Source organism: Mixophyes fleayi, chromosome 12 (assembly GCF_038048845.1).
Source record: "Mixophyes fleayi isolate aMixFle1 chromosome 12, aMixFle1.hap1, whole genome shotgun sequence".
In the NCBI taxonomy this organism is placed as follows: domain Eukaryota; kingdom Metazoa; phylum Chordata; class Amphibia; order Anura; family Limnodynastidae; genus Mixophyes; species Mixophyes fleayi.
In genome coordinates, this window is record NC_134413.1 from 63,774,914 (window position 1) to 63,790,475 (window position 15,562).

At 41.5% G+C, this 15,562-nt stretch overlaps 1 protein-coding gene across 1 annotated transcript; it reads left to right on the forward strand.

Moving 5' to 3' along the window:
* Positions 1-8,555: 8,555 nt before the first annotated feature.
* LOC142108316 (olfactory receptor 6C4-like) lies at positions 8,556-9,512 on the forward strand. Its single transcript, XM_075191950.1, has one exon. It carries the CDS (start codon positions 8,556-8,558, stop codon positions 9,510-9,512), a length of 957 nt encoding a protein of 318 aa, XP_075048051.1.
* The last annotated feature ends 6,050 nt before the right edge of the window (positions 9,513-15,562 follow it).

The following is a 15,562-nucleotide window of genomic DNA, read 5'->3' on the forward strand; positions in this document are numbered from 1 at the left end:
GTGACGGCTGGGATGGAGGTAGGAGAGTTGCGGCGGCTGGGCACCGCCGCGGCTCGTAACACTCTTCACCACATTTTATTATTATTATTATTATTATTATTATTATTCTTTTTTATTTATAGGGCGCCAGTAGCTATCCGTAGCACCGTATAGGGACAGACAGAAACACGATACAGGGTGAGACAGCACGGTACAGTTAACAAAAAGCACAGTAACTCCGAAGCTCAATGTACAGCTAGATGAGAGGTGAGAGCCCCAAGCGGAGTAAAGAGAGGGTTAGAAGGGCAGGAGGACCTCGTGGAAGAGACAAGGAGCTGAAGGGCAGAGTTAAGGTGGTGGAGAAAAGAAGGAGAGGAGGCCTTGCTCGAAGGAGCGTACAATCTAAGGGGACGGTAGGACGGACAGAGACGCAATGGTAGGAGGAGGGAATGGGATGAACAGAGGCAGAGACGGAGAGGGGGGAAGAGGAGAATGAAAAGGAGGGAGGTAAGAGGGGGACAGGAGGGAGGGCAGGAGTGGGAGGGGGTAGGGGAGACTGGGAGAGGGTCAATTAGGTGGGGGACTGGAGGGCTTTAAGGAAGAGGTGGGTTTTTAAGGCCCGTTTGAAGCTAGACAGGTTGGGGGAAGTTCTGATGGAGCGGGGGAGCTGGTTCCAGTGGAGGGTGGCAGCTCGGGAGAAGTCTTGGATGCTAGCATGGGAGAAGGTAACCAGGGAGGCAGAGAGGCGGCGGTCGTTAGCCGAGCGCATTGGGCGGAATGGAGCGTGAATGGAGATTAGGTTGGAGATGTAGGGAGCAGTGGATTTGGAGAGGGCCTTGAAAGTAAGAGTGAGGAGCTTAAACACGATTCTGTAGGGGATGGGGAGCCAGTGGAGGGATTGGTAGAGGGGGCAGACAGAAGAGGAGCGGCGAGAAAGGAAAATGAACCGAGCTGCAGCATTGAGTATGGAGCGAAGGGGAGCGAGATGAGAGCGGGGGAGGCCAGTAAGGAGGAGGTTACAGTAGTCCAAGCGGAAGATAATAAGAGAGTGGACAAGAGCTTTAGTGGCATCTTGGGAGAGGAAGGGCCGAATGCGTGCGATGTTGAGCAGCTGGAAGCGGCAGGATTTAGCGAGAGAGAGAATATGAGGGGCAAAGGAGAGAGAGGAGTCAAGGGTGACGCTGAGGCAGCGAAGTTGAGGAACAGGGGAAATAGAAGAGTTGAGAACGGTGATAGAAAGGTCGGAAGCCGAGGGGGAATGAGCGGGGGGAAGACAATAAGTTTGGTTTTAGCAAGATTAAGTTTGAGGAATCTAGAGGACATCCAGGAGGAGATGGCGGAGAGGCAGGCGGACACCCTGGAGAGGAGGGAGGGGGAGAGTTCGGGAGAGGAAAGGTAGAGTTGGGTGTCATCCGCATAAAGGTGGTACTTGAGACCAAAGGAGCTGATGAGTTCACCCAGGGAATAGGTGTAAAGAGAGAACAATAGGGGTCCGAGAACAGAACCTTGGGGGACCCCTACTGGAAGGGAGGAGGGGGAGATAGATCCAAAGGTGGAGATGGAGAAGGTACGGTCAGCAAGGTAAAAGGTTAACCAGGACAGGGCGGAGCCGGAGAGGCCAAAGGATTGAAGGGTGTGGAGCAAGATTTGTTGGTCAACGGTGTCGAAGGCCGCTGAGAGATCCAAGAGAATGAGAAGGAAGAAGTGGCCCCTAGCTTTAGCAGAGAGGAGATCGTTGGTGAATATGGCCAGGGCAGTTTCAGTGGAGTGGAGGGGGCAGAAGCCAGATTGGAGAGGATCGAGGAGGGAGTGATCAGAGAGGTAGGTGGAGAGGCGGCTGCAGACGAGCCTCTCAAGTATTTTGGAGGCAAAGGGGAGAAGAGAGATGGGGCGATAGTTGGAGAGAGAGGTGGGGTCAAGATTAGGTTTCTTAAGAATGGGGGATACAAGAGCGTGTTTAAAGGAGGAGGGGAAGATACCGGTGGAGAGGGAGAGGTTGAAGAGGTGGGCAAGGTGGGAGCAGGTGGCGGAGGAAAGGGAGCGAAGGAGGAGGGAGGGGATGGGGTCCAGGGGACAGGAAGACGGAGGAGAGGATGAAATGAGAGAGTGGACTTCTTCTCCATAGTGGGGCGGAAGAAGAAGAGGGAGTGGTGGCTAAAGGGAGAGGGAGGGAGGGTGGGGGGGGACGGGTGGGGTAGGGGAGGAGGAGATTTCGAGTTGGATGACCTCTATTTTAGAGGAGAAGAAGGAGGCAAAGTCAGGGAGGAGGTGAGAGGAGGGGTGGGGGGGACATGATGGTGTTGAAGGTGGCGAAGAGGCGGCGGGGGTCGGAGGACTGGGAGGAGATAAGGGATTTAAAGAAAGATTGTTTGGCGAGAGAGAGAGCGGAGCTATAGGAAGAGAGGATGAACTTGAAGTGGAGAAAATCAGCCAGGGAGCGGGATTTTCTCCAGTGTCGTTCCGCCATACGGGAGCATTTTTGGAGGAAGCAGGTGAATTTGGAGTCCCAAGGTTGAGGTTTGGAGCAACGGGGTTTGACAGAGTGGGCCGGGGCAATGGCATCAAGTGCAGAGGTGAGGGTGTGGTTGTAGAAGGAGACCGCCAGGTTGGGGCAGGCATGGGAGGAAAGGGGAGAAAGGAGAGTATTAAGAGTAGAGGACAGAGTAGCAGGATCGAGAGCGTCAAGTTTGCACCTGGAGTGAGTAAGAGTGGACGTGGGGAGGGGAGCGGGAGAGGAGGAGAGAGAGAATGAGAGAAGGTGGTGGTCGTATAGAGGAAAGGGAGAGATGGAGAAGTCAGAGAAATTACAGAGGAAGGAGAAGACTTGGTCGAGGGAGTGACCAAGGTAGTGGGAAGAGGAGGAGGTCCATTGTGTGAGGCCAAGGGATGAGGAGAGTGTGAGCAGTTTAATGGACGCAGGGTCAGTGGGAATGTCGATAGGGAAGTTAAAGTCGCCAAGGATGATGGAGAGGGGAGGTCAGAGGAGAGGTGGTGAGGAAGCCAGGTGGCAAAGTTGTCGATGAAGAGGGAGGTGGGACCAGGGGGGCGGTAGATGACAGTGACATGGAGGTGGATGGGGTAGAAGAGACGGAGAGAGTGGGCTTCAAAAGAGGAGAAGGAAAGGGAGGGTTCAGTGGGGATGACACGAAAAGTACAGGCGGGGGAGAGGAGGAAGGCCACACCACCGCCTGGACGGACTCCGGGTCTGGCGGAGTGGGTGAAGGAGAGGCCGCCATAGGAGAGGGCAGCGGGGGAGGCAGTTTCAGAGTCGGAGAGCCAGGTTTCCGTAATGGCAAGAAGGTTAAAAGAGTTGGACACAAAGAGATCATGGATGGTGGTGAGTTTGTTGCAGACGGATCTGGCATTCCACAGGGCACAGGAGAAGGGGAAGGAGGGAAGAGGAGAGATAGGGATGAGGTTGGCAAGGTAGGCAGAGTGCTGGGGAGAGCGGGGGCAAGAGGGTAAGGTGGAATGGATATGGCGCTTGGACAGGGGGCATAGTGAGAGGAGAGAGTGGCGCGGAAGTAAGAGGGCAGAGAGGAGCGAGGGAGAGAGACTGGGATAGAGGGCTGAAGAGGAGAGGATGAAGGAAGGGGTCAGATGGGAAAAGGAGGGCAGGATAGAGGGAGGTAGCGGGCGGTGGGGAGACAGAGAAGGGGCTATGGGAGGATACTAGGAGGGCAGGGGAGCAGGAGCCGACGATTGCAGGAGATGGGGGAGACAAGGGACACGAGGAGAATGAGGGGAAGTCAGTAATGAGGCTTAAAAGTGGAAAGTAGAAAAGTTGAGGCAAGGAAAACAAGGCAGGAGGGCAAAAGGAAAACAGTGAACAATGGAGTGAATAACAGAGAATAATGGAGACAAAATAATGGAGTGAATTACAGTGGAAAGTGGAGACAAAGACAGTCAGTAATGAGGCTTAAAAGTGGAAGGGAGAAAAGGTGTGGCAAAGAAAACAAGGCAGGAGGGCATAAGGAAAAACAGTGAACAATGGAGTGAGTAGCAGTAAATAATGGAAATCATTTAAATCTCTCCTTTCCCCCGCCACCTCCCATCCAGCTCTCTCTATCTGCCTCTGACTTTGTAAAATTTTTCTCCTCCAAAATTGATTCCATAAAATTCGATATCTCCTCCTCGCCTCACCCTTCTAAAAACCCTCATCGATGCATCTTTTTTTAACAACCAACACTGGTGGTCTTGAATCCTACCTCAGATGAAGAAGTCTATTTCCTTAATCTTTGACTCCCCCCTCACCTGCCTCCTGGATCCCATTCCTTCTCACCTCCTTCGCTCCCTCTAACCCATTGCCTGCTACTATCTTGCATACCTCTTCAATCTGTGAGTCTCCACTGACATTGTCCCCTCCTCCTTTAAACATTTAAACAAATCCAATCTTGACCCCACCTCACTGGCTAACTACCGCCCCATTTCACTTCTCCCCTATGTCTCTAAACTACTAGTGTTGGTTGTGTGCAACTGCCTCACCAGCCACATTCTGGACAACTCCCTACTTGACCCTTTCCAATCTGGCTTCTGCCCCCTCCACTCCACTGAAACGGACCCTGGCTAAAGTTACTAATGGCCTCCTCTCGGCTAAATACAGGGGTAACTTCTCCCTGCTCATTCTCCTGGACCTCTCTGTGGCATTCAATACCATGGACCACCTCCTCCTGGTGCAGACCCTTCTTTTTCTCGGCCTCTTTGGCTCTGCCCTCGCTTGGTCCCCGTCAAACCTCACCAACTGCTACTTCACTCTTTCCACGCCTGACTCAGCCTCACCTTCCTCTGCGCTCCCTGTAGGAGTCTCCCAATGCTCTGTTCTTGGCCCTATACCCTTTTCACTGTACATTACCTCCTTGGTTGATCTCATCTTTTATTCAGTCTTCAGTATCACCATTACCTTCAACATCACCAAAACTGAACTCATTGTTTTCTCACATTTTAAATCATCATCGAACCTTAATCTCTTTATCACTGCTAACAACACTGTTATCTTCTGTTACCCAGCATCGCTGCCTGCGTCTCACCCTCGACTCCTCCCTGTCTTTTGCTCCCCACATTCAATCTCTTGCCCAATACAGTTGGTTGCAACAATGTAATATGGCCTTCTTCCAGCCCTTCCTTTCTCAGGATTCCAACAAATCCACATTTCCCATCTTGATTATTGTGACCTCCTCGTCACCAATCTCCCCCACTCCCACCTCGCTCCCCTTCGTTGTATATTCAAAGTGACTGTGAGACTTATCTTAACTCCTCACCATCACCTGCAAGGCAATCTCCCACTACACTGCTCTTATATCTACAATCTCATCTCTATTCACACTCCCACCCGATCTCTGTGATCAGCCAAAAACCATTGCCTCTCCTCCACTCTGATCACCTCATCCCACAAGCAGATTTCAAAATTTTTCCTGGGATGCCCACCTATGCGGGGACGACTTGTCTCACTCTAACTCTCCCCTAACCTGTGCACCTTGAAATGGGTACTTAAAATTCATCTGTTCCTCAAAGCCTACCAGCCATCCACCTAACCTTCTCCATGCTTGTTCTTCTCACTTCCCTCTATCCCTCTCCCTGCACACACTTCTCTTGCTCCTAATCCCCCCATTGCCTCTCTCATGTGCCTGCTGTCTGTTTGCCCGCTTTTTAGTATGTAAGCTCTTACGAGCAGGGCTCTCTTCCCTCCTGTCTTAACATTTATTGCTTCTGCTCCAGCTACACTGATACTGGTCTTTTTGGAGCTGTTAGAGTCTTAGTACTACTTGTTTATGGTTTTGAGCTGCTTACCCTGTAAGGTCTATTGTTTATAATATGTGTGCTGCTGCAGAAACCTTGTGGTGCCTTATTAATAAAGATTAAATAAAAATGTATCAGTTCACTTTTAGTGGATAATTTAATGTACTTTTTTCAGCATTACTGTCAGATACTTAAGGTTTGATATATAGCAAACTATATATTCAGTAATAAAGTAATTAGTAATAAGCACTAAGCTATTTTTATAGTGTAGAGCAAAATATGAAGCCAACAAGGATCTTGTTAGAACTATTTTTAATTAAGTATCAGAATGAATGGATAATGAGAACTATTTCAAGTATCAATGGAAACAATTGTCCCCTGAGTAAGATGTTTTATTTGCACACATTATAACAAAGGTGTATATAAGGTTAAGTTACATTACCTGGCTCTAACACTGCCAAGACTGCCAGGACTGAATCCACAGCAAAATCTTCTTCTTTCCAGTCCTCTATTCTGAGGTATAAATAACAGAATCTGCACCTCAAATGCATATTTATTTAAGTTTCCTTTGAAATATTTGGGGCAACTAAACTTTTCTGTCTGCAATAATTGACAAATAATTAAAAAAAACTAATTTGATTAGGTATACATGTGTTATCCTTAAAGAAACTTTTTGAAACAAGATTTTCCTTAAGATAAACATTTACATATAATGACTTCATAATTAATGTAAAGTATCTAATTACTACAAATGCAAATTCTTGGTTTGCTTGCATGTAGCTCCTTGTAGCTTATAGAAAAAGCTTTCTTTTTTATGGATAAGCAACAAATATATATGAGTTTTCTGCTCCATAAAAAAACAATGTAGTGTATTTAATGTATTTGATATGTAGTCAGTGATCATCTATGGGATTCATGTGAAGTTGACCGCAAATTGTGTTCTTGTTTACTTCTGCGCAAGTGTACAAAGCACTAGTTCCTAAACTAGTGGTTTGTGCCATACTCATATATAAAAATGTCTATTATATGCAGAAAACTTAAAATGAGCCTCTAAGTGTTCTAATAGCTAAAACACAGACTGCCTGTAGCTGATGAAATTAAGGCACATCTGTGGTGCAAATAGACCAGAACTAAATGTTTGTTTAAAATAGATTCACAGGTGTTAAATACTACAGATAGTAAGAAGGCGTGGATTTTTTATGAAATCTGGATTTGGGACTATATATTTGCAAATATGTAAGACAGTCGTATAGTACATGTGCCTAAGACAATTCAGTTTGCAAGTCAATATTTTCCACATTCAGAGTCATTTGCAAATATGTTCTGGGAATATGCATAAGAATGTATGACAACTATTGTGTGCTTTTGACATGCTTTAGTGATCTGGCTTTGATATATTTTCCACAAGGTTCTCATATGGTTGTTCTGTTAACACATGAGAAATAGGATGAGCTTTCTTTTTAGAACACAGCGATGGGAACAAGCCCAGAAGAACCTATTTATAATGTTGTAATGTACTTTTCAGACTTAGGGCTAGATTTACTAAGCTGCGGGTTTGTAAAATGGGGGTGTTGCCTATAGCAACCAATCAGATTCTAGCTGTCATTTATTTAGTACATTCTACAAAATGACAGCTAGAATCTGATTGGTTGCTATAGGCAACATCTCCACTTTTTCAAACCCGCAGCTTAGTCAATCTAGCCCTTAGTCAACAGATGAAAATCAGATTTAAAGCACATAGATGTGAACAAGCCATCAATCTCAGTGTCTACAAAAAATGTATTTATATTTACTTGAAGCTGTGTGCACATTATTTTACTTTGAAATTACATTGTATGTAACTATGTCAATATAGTGTGCCTTGTCTTCAAATATATATATATATATATATATATATATATATATATATATATATATATATACCTATGTTTTCAGAGCTAGACATATTATTGCAACAGTATATAAAATTCTTACATTATGGTAGTATGCCTAACTGACTGTTCAATCCTTTTTTTGTTTTGCTAACAATACATTTACCTAGTAAGAGTGACCATTATAACAAATCTAGTAAAACTCAAAATTTCCTGAAGTAATACTATGTAATAGTGATAATTGTTGTGTAACACATGTCATACATTACTGAGTATGTTACACAAGATGATATAAGCACCCTAATACTCAAACATCACTTTTTCCAATTTGTAGATATTTCCCTGCTCCTGCTAGACTTATAAAAATAGAAAGATGTTTACATGTCTCCTTATTAGCAGGTCCCAAGGTAATTCCCAGCAATATGTGTAATGCTTCTCCGGTATAATCTGTCATTTTTTTACCTCAGTGCTAACAAACATCTCATGACACTCATTGTTTAAAAAAAATATATTTGTTAGATTAAATAAAAAAAATCCAATAAAATTGACAATTAGCGTTATTGTAGATTTGTCAATCGCAATTCATAAAATAATGTAACTTACAGCAATTTATTCATATTGCTTTCCAATAGTTACGATGGTACGAAACTGATTAAAAACTGTTTCTGCTGTTTGCTATGGAATATATGATGTATGATATGTGCTCAGTTTTATGATATAATCAGTTAACATTATGTAAAACACCACTAATTGTATAATGTATTTTATATGAAAGCACTAGTAGGAAAATTCCATTTTCTTAACAAACAAACAAAAACATCTTCTGAATAATAATGTATTGCACATAGTAAACCCTTTGCATTTAGTTAGATAACAAAAAGGTACATACAATTATGAATATTTAATATTTATTCTTTACATACTAAATTTGGAACCTAATCTTTTTTCTCATAGGTATCTGTCAGCAAAATGGCGGAAACAAACAAAACTGTTGTAAAAGAATTTATGTTATTGGCTTTTGCTGATTTACATCAGTTTCAGAATTTACTTTTCTTTGTTTTTCTGCTGACCTACATTACATGTGTCATGGGGAATGTTACTATAATTGTTCTTGTCAGAATAGAACCTTCTCTTCATACTACAATGTATTTTTTTATTAGTGTATTCTCTGTTTTAGAAATTATCTTTGTTACTGTCACTGTCCCCAGACTTTTATCCAATCTAATCGCAGCTAATAATATTATATCTTTCAATGGATGCTTTACCCAAATGTACATCTTTGGCTCCTTAGGTGTAATTGAAGGTTATCTTCTTGTAGTAATGGCTTTTGACCGACATCTGGCTATTAACAATCCTTTACACTACCCAGCTATAATGACACATGCTTTATGTATTGAGTTGGCTGTTTTACCATGGATCATGGGATTTGCTTTAATTTTAATTCCTGTCATCATCACAGCACGTTTGGAATTCTGTGGCCCTAATAGGATCGACAACTTTTTCTGTGACTTTGCTCCTCTGCAGAACTTGTCATGTTCAGATCCCTTCATTAGCATTATATGTACAAGCACAAGTGCAATATTAAATGCTGTTTTGCCTTTAATTATAATAATAGTAATCTACATCCATATAATAATGACTGTTTCAAAGATCAAGAGTGAGGAGGGAAAACATAAAGCCTTTTCCACATGTTCATCTCATCTCATTGTAACCAGCCTACTTTATGGTACAGCCATCATTGTGTATGTCAATCCTAAGGGAAGCCGTTATGACAAGTATCTTGCTTTCATGTACACAGCATTCACACCTATGGTTAACCCTTTTATTTATACCTTTAGAAACAGGGATGTGAAGAAAGTTTTTAGAAATTCAATAAACCGTCTTATAAAACAAGGGTCACTGTTAAACAATGTTCATATTAAATAGGCTTTATATCTTTCTTTATAGATAGTGTATTTTTTCCATAGACTAATTAGCCGCATAAAAACTGTTCTTTTTAAAACAACTCTAAACCAAGATCATGTCATGTGTAACTATGCCCATCTCTAAATAAGGTGCACAAATATACAGCATAAGCCACATTTCTGATGCAACCTTCTGATCATTTTATCTCACACTGTCGTGAACATAGAGAACTTAGAGTTATAAGGGTTTACCCATCACATAATTGTGGGGAATAAGGCCTAAATCATAACTGCAGTGTAAATATGGTATATCAAATGAATACATTAATATACTGAGCTACTAAAATGTAAAATGTGAAGTCAGAAAGTCGTTGTGTGTATATTCGATGACTCTGCACATCTCATTGTTAGAAGATAGCGGTGTCACATGTAGCAGCTTCAAAGGCCCCTGCTGTGAGCTACATCCTGATGCAATTTAGTTTTTTAGACACCTGAATAGACTTTGTGGGGCCGCTCACAGCTTGACATTCTTGCAAAGTTCAGCATTTGAAGGCTGCATATACAGGTATATAGAAATATGAACTTCAAAGGAAAATGTCTTCATAGTTTATATTTTGGGAAATCTGGGTGCCATTGCATACTGATATCACACCAGGATTGTGAATGATAGGTACTGGCGGTATTAGGGAACAGTTATAATCACATGTCTTTGGGAAAGGTATGTCACATTGTCATAATTCCATTATGTTTGGTATTTAAATGTGCGGGAAATTATGACCGGTTTATTAAAGGGGGAGTTATGTCTCTATGAAATATCTGTGGAGAGTTACCAAAGGTCAAAACATTTTGAATATTTGCAAACTTTAGTGACACCCAGGGGACATCCCTGTCCCTGTGAAGGCTGTCCCATTTCATTTTGCTTAAAAAACCTGTGTTGGGAAGGGGAAAATTCTCAGTCTTTTGGAAAAATCAATCCACATTGATAAGCTGTTCATCTTCCAAGCCAATTTCCCATGGCATAGATTATGCAACTTCATGTATGTTATACTCTGAATGTAATCCATTTTTTTTTTTTTTTTTTTTGCTTGTGTATGTTATGTCAATTGTTTCTTAATTTTTTATATTTGAATGTCATGTACCTTTGTATAATAAATCTATAATTTAATAAGTGGCATCTTTAATACTCGTCCTTGATACAAATCCATTAGCCTGTTAGGAAGAATATAGCTCCATCAAGTTAACCCTTTTGAATGCAGGTGTGTGATCTGCTAACACATTTGACTAAAAATCCTAGTGTGTGCTTGCATTTACATTTATGTAACAGTCTGGAGGTGTGACGAGTTAACACTTTGATTGCTGGTGTGGGCTTTGCTAACCTGTGGATAGCCAGAGGTCTTCTGTGCCAGTGTGGGATAGTATATAGGGGTCCTATTGCCCGTATTTTATAGGTGGTGGAAAACCTGAAGCGTGTGAGGGTGTGAAAGCGCTGTTGTGGGGTGATTCAGCAGATCTATAAACTGTGTGATAGAGAGAGAGGGCTGGAATCGTGTGTAACCTCATACAGCAAACACCCAAAGTTACGGAAGCTGGGAGCGTGTTTGTGACACACACTTATAGCATTTTACTTGTGTATGTATTCCTGCATTTGTAAAGGATTTCCATCCAATACACTCTGTTGTATAATCATTTAGTTTGTACAGTAACCTAATTGTGAACTGTAGACCTGCATAAAGCTGGGTACACACTAATGCAATTTTACTTTAAATTCAATTTTTGTAATGAATTTACCAATGACTGAAAGCTACAATGACCATGCCGATTCATTCATACACACTTCCACGATTTACCTTCAGATCTGTGATCTTCATCTCTCATAACCATCTGCTGAAAAGATTGTGACTCTGTACACACTCTATAGAGATCCGTCTACACTGCTGGTTGTGAGTGCATACACACATTCACATTTTCCCGACAACGTTAAATCGCTGGTCTTGATTTTTTTTGTAGTTTAAAAAACCAAATCAAACGATATGATGTGCTTTGCTGTGATAAAACAGGATCGTGGGAGCACAGACTAATGTACTATCTGACCAAATGGTTTGACTACTGTGTGAGCTGCACAATAATTTCATTAGTGTGTACCAAGATTTATTAAAGATTTCCCACACAATATCTATAGCTTATATTGTGTTTTCTGTAATTCGCACTTCATAATGATAATATGTACTGTGTATTCCCTTGTATTTTATATAAAAAAAAGTCATACCATAAGAATTGAAACAAAGAATTTTTTAACTTTAGAAGTCACTTTTTTGGGTACATTTGTGTTACATTTTTATGATATTATAAAAAAACATGTTGAAATCACTGCAGGAATCCCTTGATTATGCCTTATATCCGGCCACCACATACTGCACTGCGTCCTAGTGCCAGAGCTCTCTCTCGTTGTAAGAGAAGTTTATTCTTCATTTAAAATACATACTGTAGCTTAATAGTTCTTCAAGTACTTATGCACAAATACATCTGATGCCAAAAAACAGCGCTTTAAGAAACTTTTTCATTTGAATAAATACATTCCGGCTGTACATTACTTGTCGTATGCAGACAGACAGAATAGGCTGGTAGTGATATTTTTGTTTATATTTATACAAGGTTTGTCTGTCTATTCTACTATTATATGTCTATGCATTAACATACACATTGTTTTTGGTTAATTTTTGAAGTTTTTTTTTCACCAACTCTATAATGATTCTGGAAATGTCTCTTGTAGGTGTAAGTATAAACATATAGCCACACATGAAGATGGAGGAGGTCCTACAAGAGTAGGGCAACAGGTGTCAACCCCATTGAAAACCAAAAACTGGTCCACCGTTGCAGGCCCAGAGAGCACAATTTCAGGCCACCAGTCAGTTGCTTTGGGATTTTAGATACTGAGGTTGTCTGTCGCTATTGGCTCCCTCCTCATGCCATCATGGACACCCTGCATATTGTACAGAGTGACCTTGAGCCACTGTGCAATATCCGGACAGTAATCCCGGTATTGACCAAACTGTTGGCAGTATTGCATTTTAAAGACAACACCACACACAACAATTGGTTGACTAAGAAAAGACAAAAAACAGGTTTTTATCATTGTGGCAAATGTGTCAACTGCCGTATAACCCACAACAACAGCACCCAAGGGACAACTGAGGCTTTCTCATCTCAAAACAATAAAAGGTATTTAATTAAAGATTTCATTACGTGCAACACCAAGAACGTTATTTATCTTATACAGTGCCCATGTGGAAAACAATACATCGGCCGAACAATTAGGCCCCTAAAGGTGAGAATTGGTGAGCACATCAGAAATATCAAAAATGGGTTTGATAAACATCACCTCTCCAGCCACTTTAAAAACACACATGATTGTGATCCTGCAGGGGTGGAATTTTTGGGCATTAAATGTGTACCCGACAACTGGCGAGGAGGGGATCCTATCAAAAATATTAATAGAGAAGAAAGCAAATTGATCCTCTATTTTAATACTTTAACACCACGAGGACTCAATATGGAATACGATATTTCATTATAAAATTAAAATGTATGTATCACCAGAAACATTGTATCTACATTGGTTGTGAGTCGTGGACATTATACTGTCTGTGCCCTATTTTCCCTTTTGGGTAAAGCATCTCCATGCACACTACGGTCATACCACCCTGGTGATGCTCAATCCCCACCGACCTTGGAAGCCAAGCAGTGTGGAGCCGGCTTAGTACCGGGATAGGTGACCTCCCGGGAACATCTGGTACAGTAGTAGACATGTAGCAGATCAATCCCGATATAGTGATAATTAGTGGCAGGACATGCCACCTCTCACCTACCATGATGCAATGTTTCTTGGTATCACCATGTAGACAGTTTTTATTATCTTAATTTACCATATGAGGTTCTTTATGTGATTTTAATGCGTTTTTTAATATTTATTGCCAAGATTGTCATTTGTCTCACTTAACACCTTTAGTCTTATGTACATCAACATAGGAACTTATAATAAACCTAATTTATTTATCCACTTATTGGATTGCAATATTTTTAGATGATTCTGATTAAGCCTATTAGCCAATTAGGCTGTTCAGGCATCAGGGTTTAGTCTTTAGTCATTAGTTCTATATTATACCAATGATCAGTATCATCTCTGCTTGGGGTTATTGTTTTTATATTTTATTCTATTTTTTATGTTGGCCTTTATATGTTAATAAAATCATTCAGAGTCAATTTGTTATCAGTTTGACTAAACATTTAAGTTACATGTATATTGAGATAGAGTTTCATTAGATGTCAGGATAAATTCAGTGTTAAGTCTGTTGTTATTTTATAATGATACTATTGCTCATCATCTCTATTAAGATACTATCAATATTTTCTGTATAATTTAACCAATTACTGTTTAAGCGTTTTCAATTAACCTATATCACTCTCTGTTTGTGGTATCAAATGGTTTAGTATCTATCATATCATTTTATTTATTTATTTTTTGTTTGCTGTTTTTCTTTTTTATATCTATTATCCTTTTGGGGTGTATTTCAACTTAATGTCCACTGCCATGTATAACGAGTTTATTAGGGTCCACACACATTCTCCAAACAACGTTTTATTGGACAAACATTCACTCTACAATATATATAGGAGCCCGTCAGAACACCACTCATACCGCATTTCCCCTGAAGAAATCTGCTCCGGCAGATATAACGCGTTGGGACACGCCCATCTCCGTGACTTCATCAGGATATCCGGTCAATGCGTTCCACTGTGGAACGAACGCCAGGTTTTGTAACGCAGTCCCCACTGCTTCCTGTGAGCTCCACCGCTAGCCACCGGCTTTTACTTTATTCACAGCCACGTTTTCTCCCGGATGACCACTTTATCCATCAGGTATCTGGATTATACTCATACCCTCCCCCGGGACTATTGTAAGAACTTTTTTGCTATTTTATCTTCAAGAGAGACTTTTTTATTGTTCTATACTGTGCTTAATCGGACTGGTTCTCATGGATTCTTTGTTATCATATTTACCAATGGTTGTCCACACAATCCTCATTGTTGGTTGTTCATACTCTTCGAGTATTGTTTATATCCTAATTTTAATCATTGCTCAGTCATTGTATATTATATATTTATCTACCTTTTTGGTTAACTTCTGCTAATTAAATTTATTGTTTTTACCACATTGTTTGCAATATTCATGCTATATATCATTTTAATTGTACAGTTTCACTTGCATGGTTGTTGTGCTCTAGGCAATTGTGCGCATTAATATTGAAATACATTGATTATCACACAGGAAGGGATTCTTGATTTTTTGCTGCTCTTGTCGCTTGGGAGTTAAGCGCAGTTCCCCTTTTTCTTTGAATTTTTGTGAATCTACATGGTTTCAGATGACAGAGGAAGTCAAGACAGGGATGTACCAACCCACCTTCAGTTGTGTACTGAAGGTTGTGCTGAGGGCGTTCCTATCGCAGCTCAGCCAATTTATCCATCTGCCACTTGATGAGAAGTCCCTTGTGCCCATAAAGAAGCAGTTTGTCACCATATCTGGCTTTCGGCATGACTGCTTCACCTTCAGACAATCAGGGACGTGGCACAGATTACAACTGAGGCCACATGGCCACATGGTGACGCATGGCTGTTAGGATCGGTTGTGGAGAATGCATTTCGCCTTTTAAAAGCAAGGTTTCGATGCCTTGATCAGTCTGGTGGCCCAGTGATGTTTGTACCAAAGACAGTATGTAACATCATTGCTCTTTGTGTGATGTTCCATAACATCGCTCTTAATTGGCGGAAGAGGTCAAGGTTTCTGGCGAGGAGGTGGAAGACACTGACCACAGCCCTCCTGGTGCTTAATGATGTTGCAGAGAGTCTGGTGAGAATAAGTTAGGACGATGGGCAGGTTGAGGTATTGTGCTAATGGGGAAGGAGAGGAAATTTGTGATATTTGGCTAGGAAGGTTGGAAGTTACATATTGGGAAACAAAGTCAGTGAGATGGGAAAGGATATTGTGGAATTTTGTTAATGTGGTATTCATTGTGG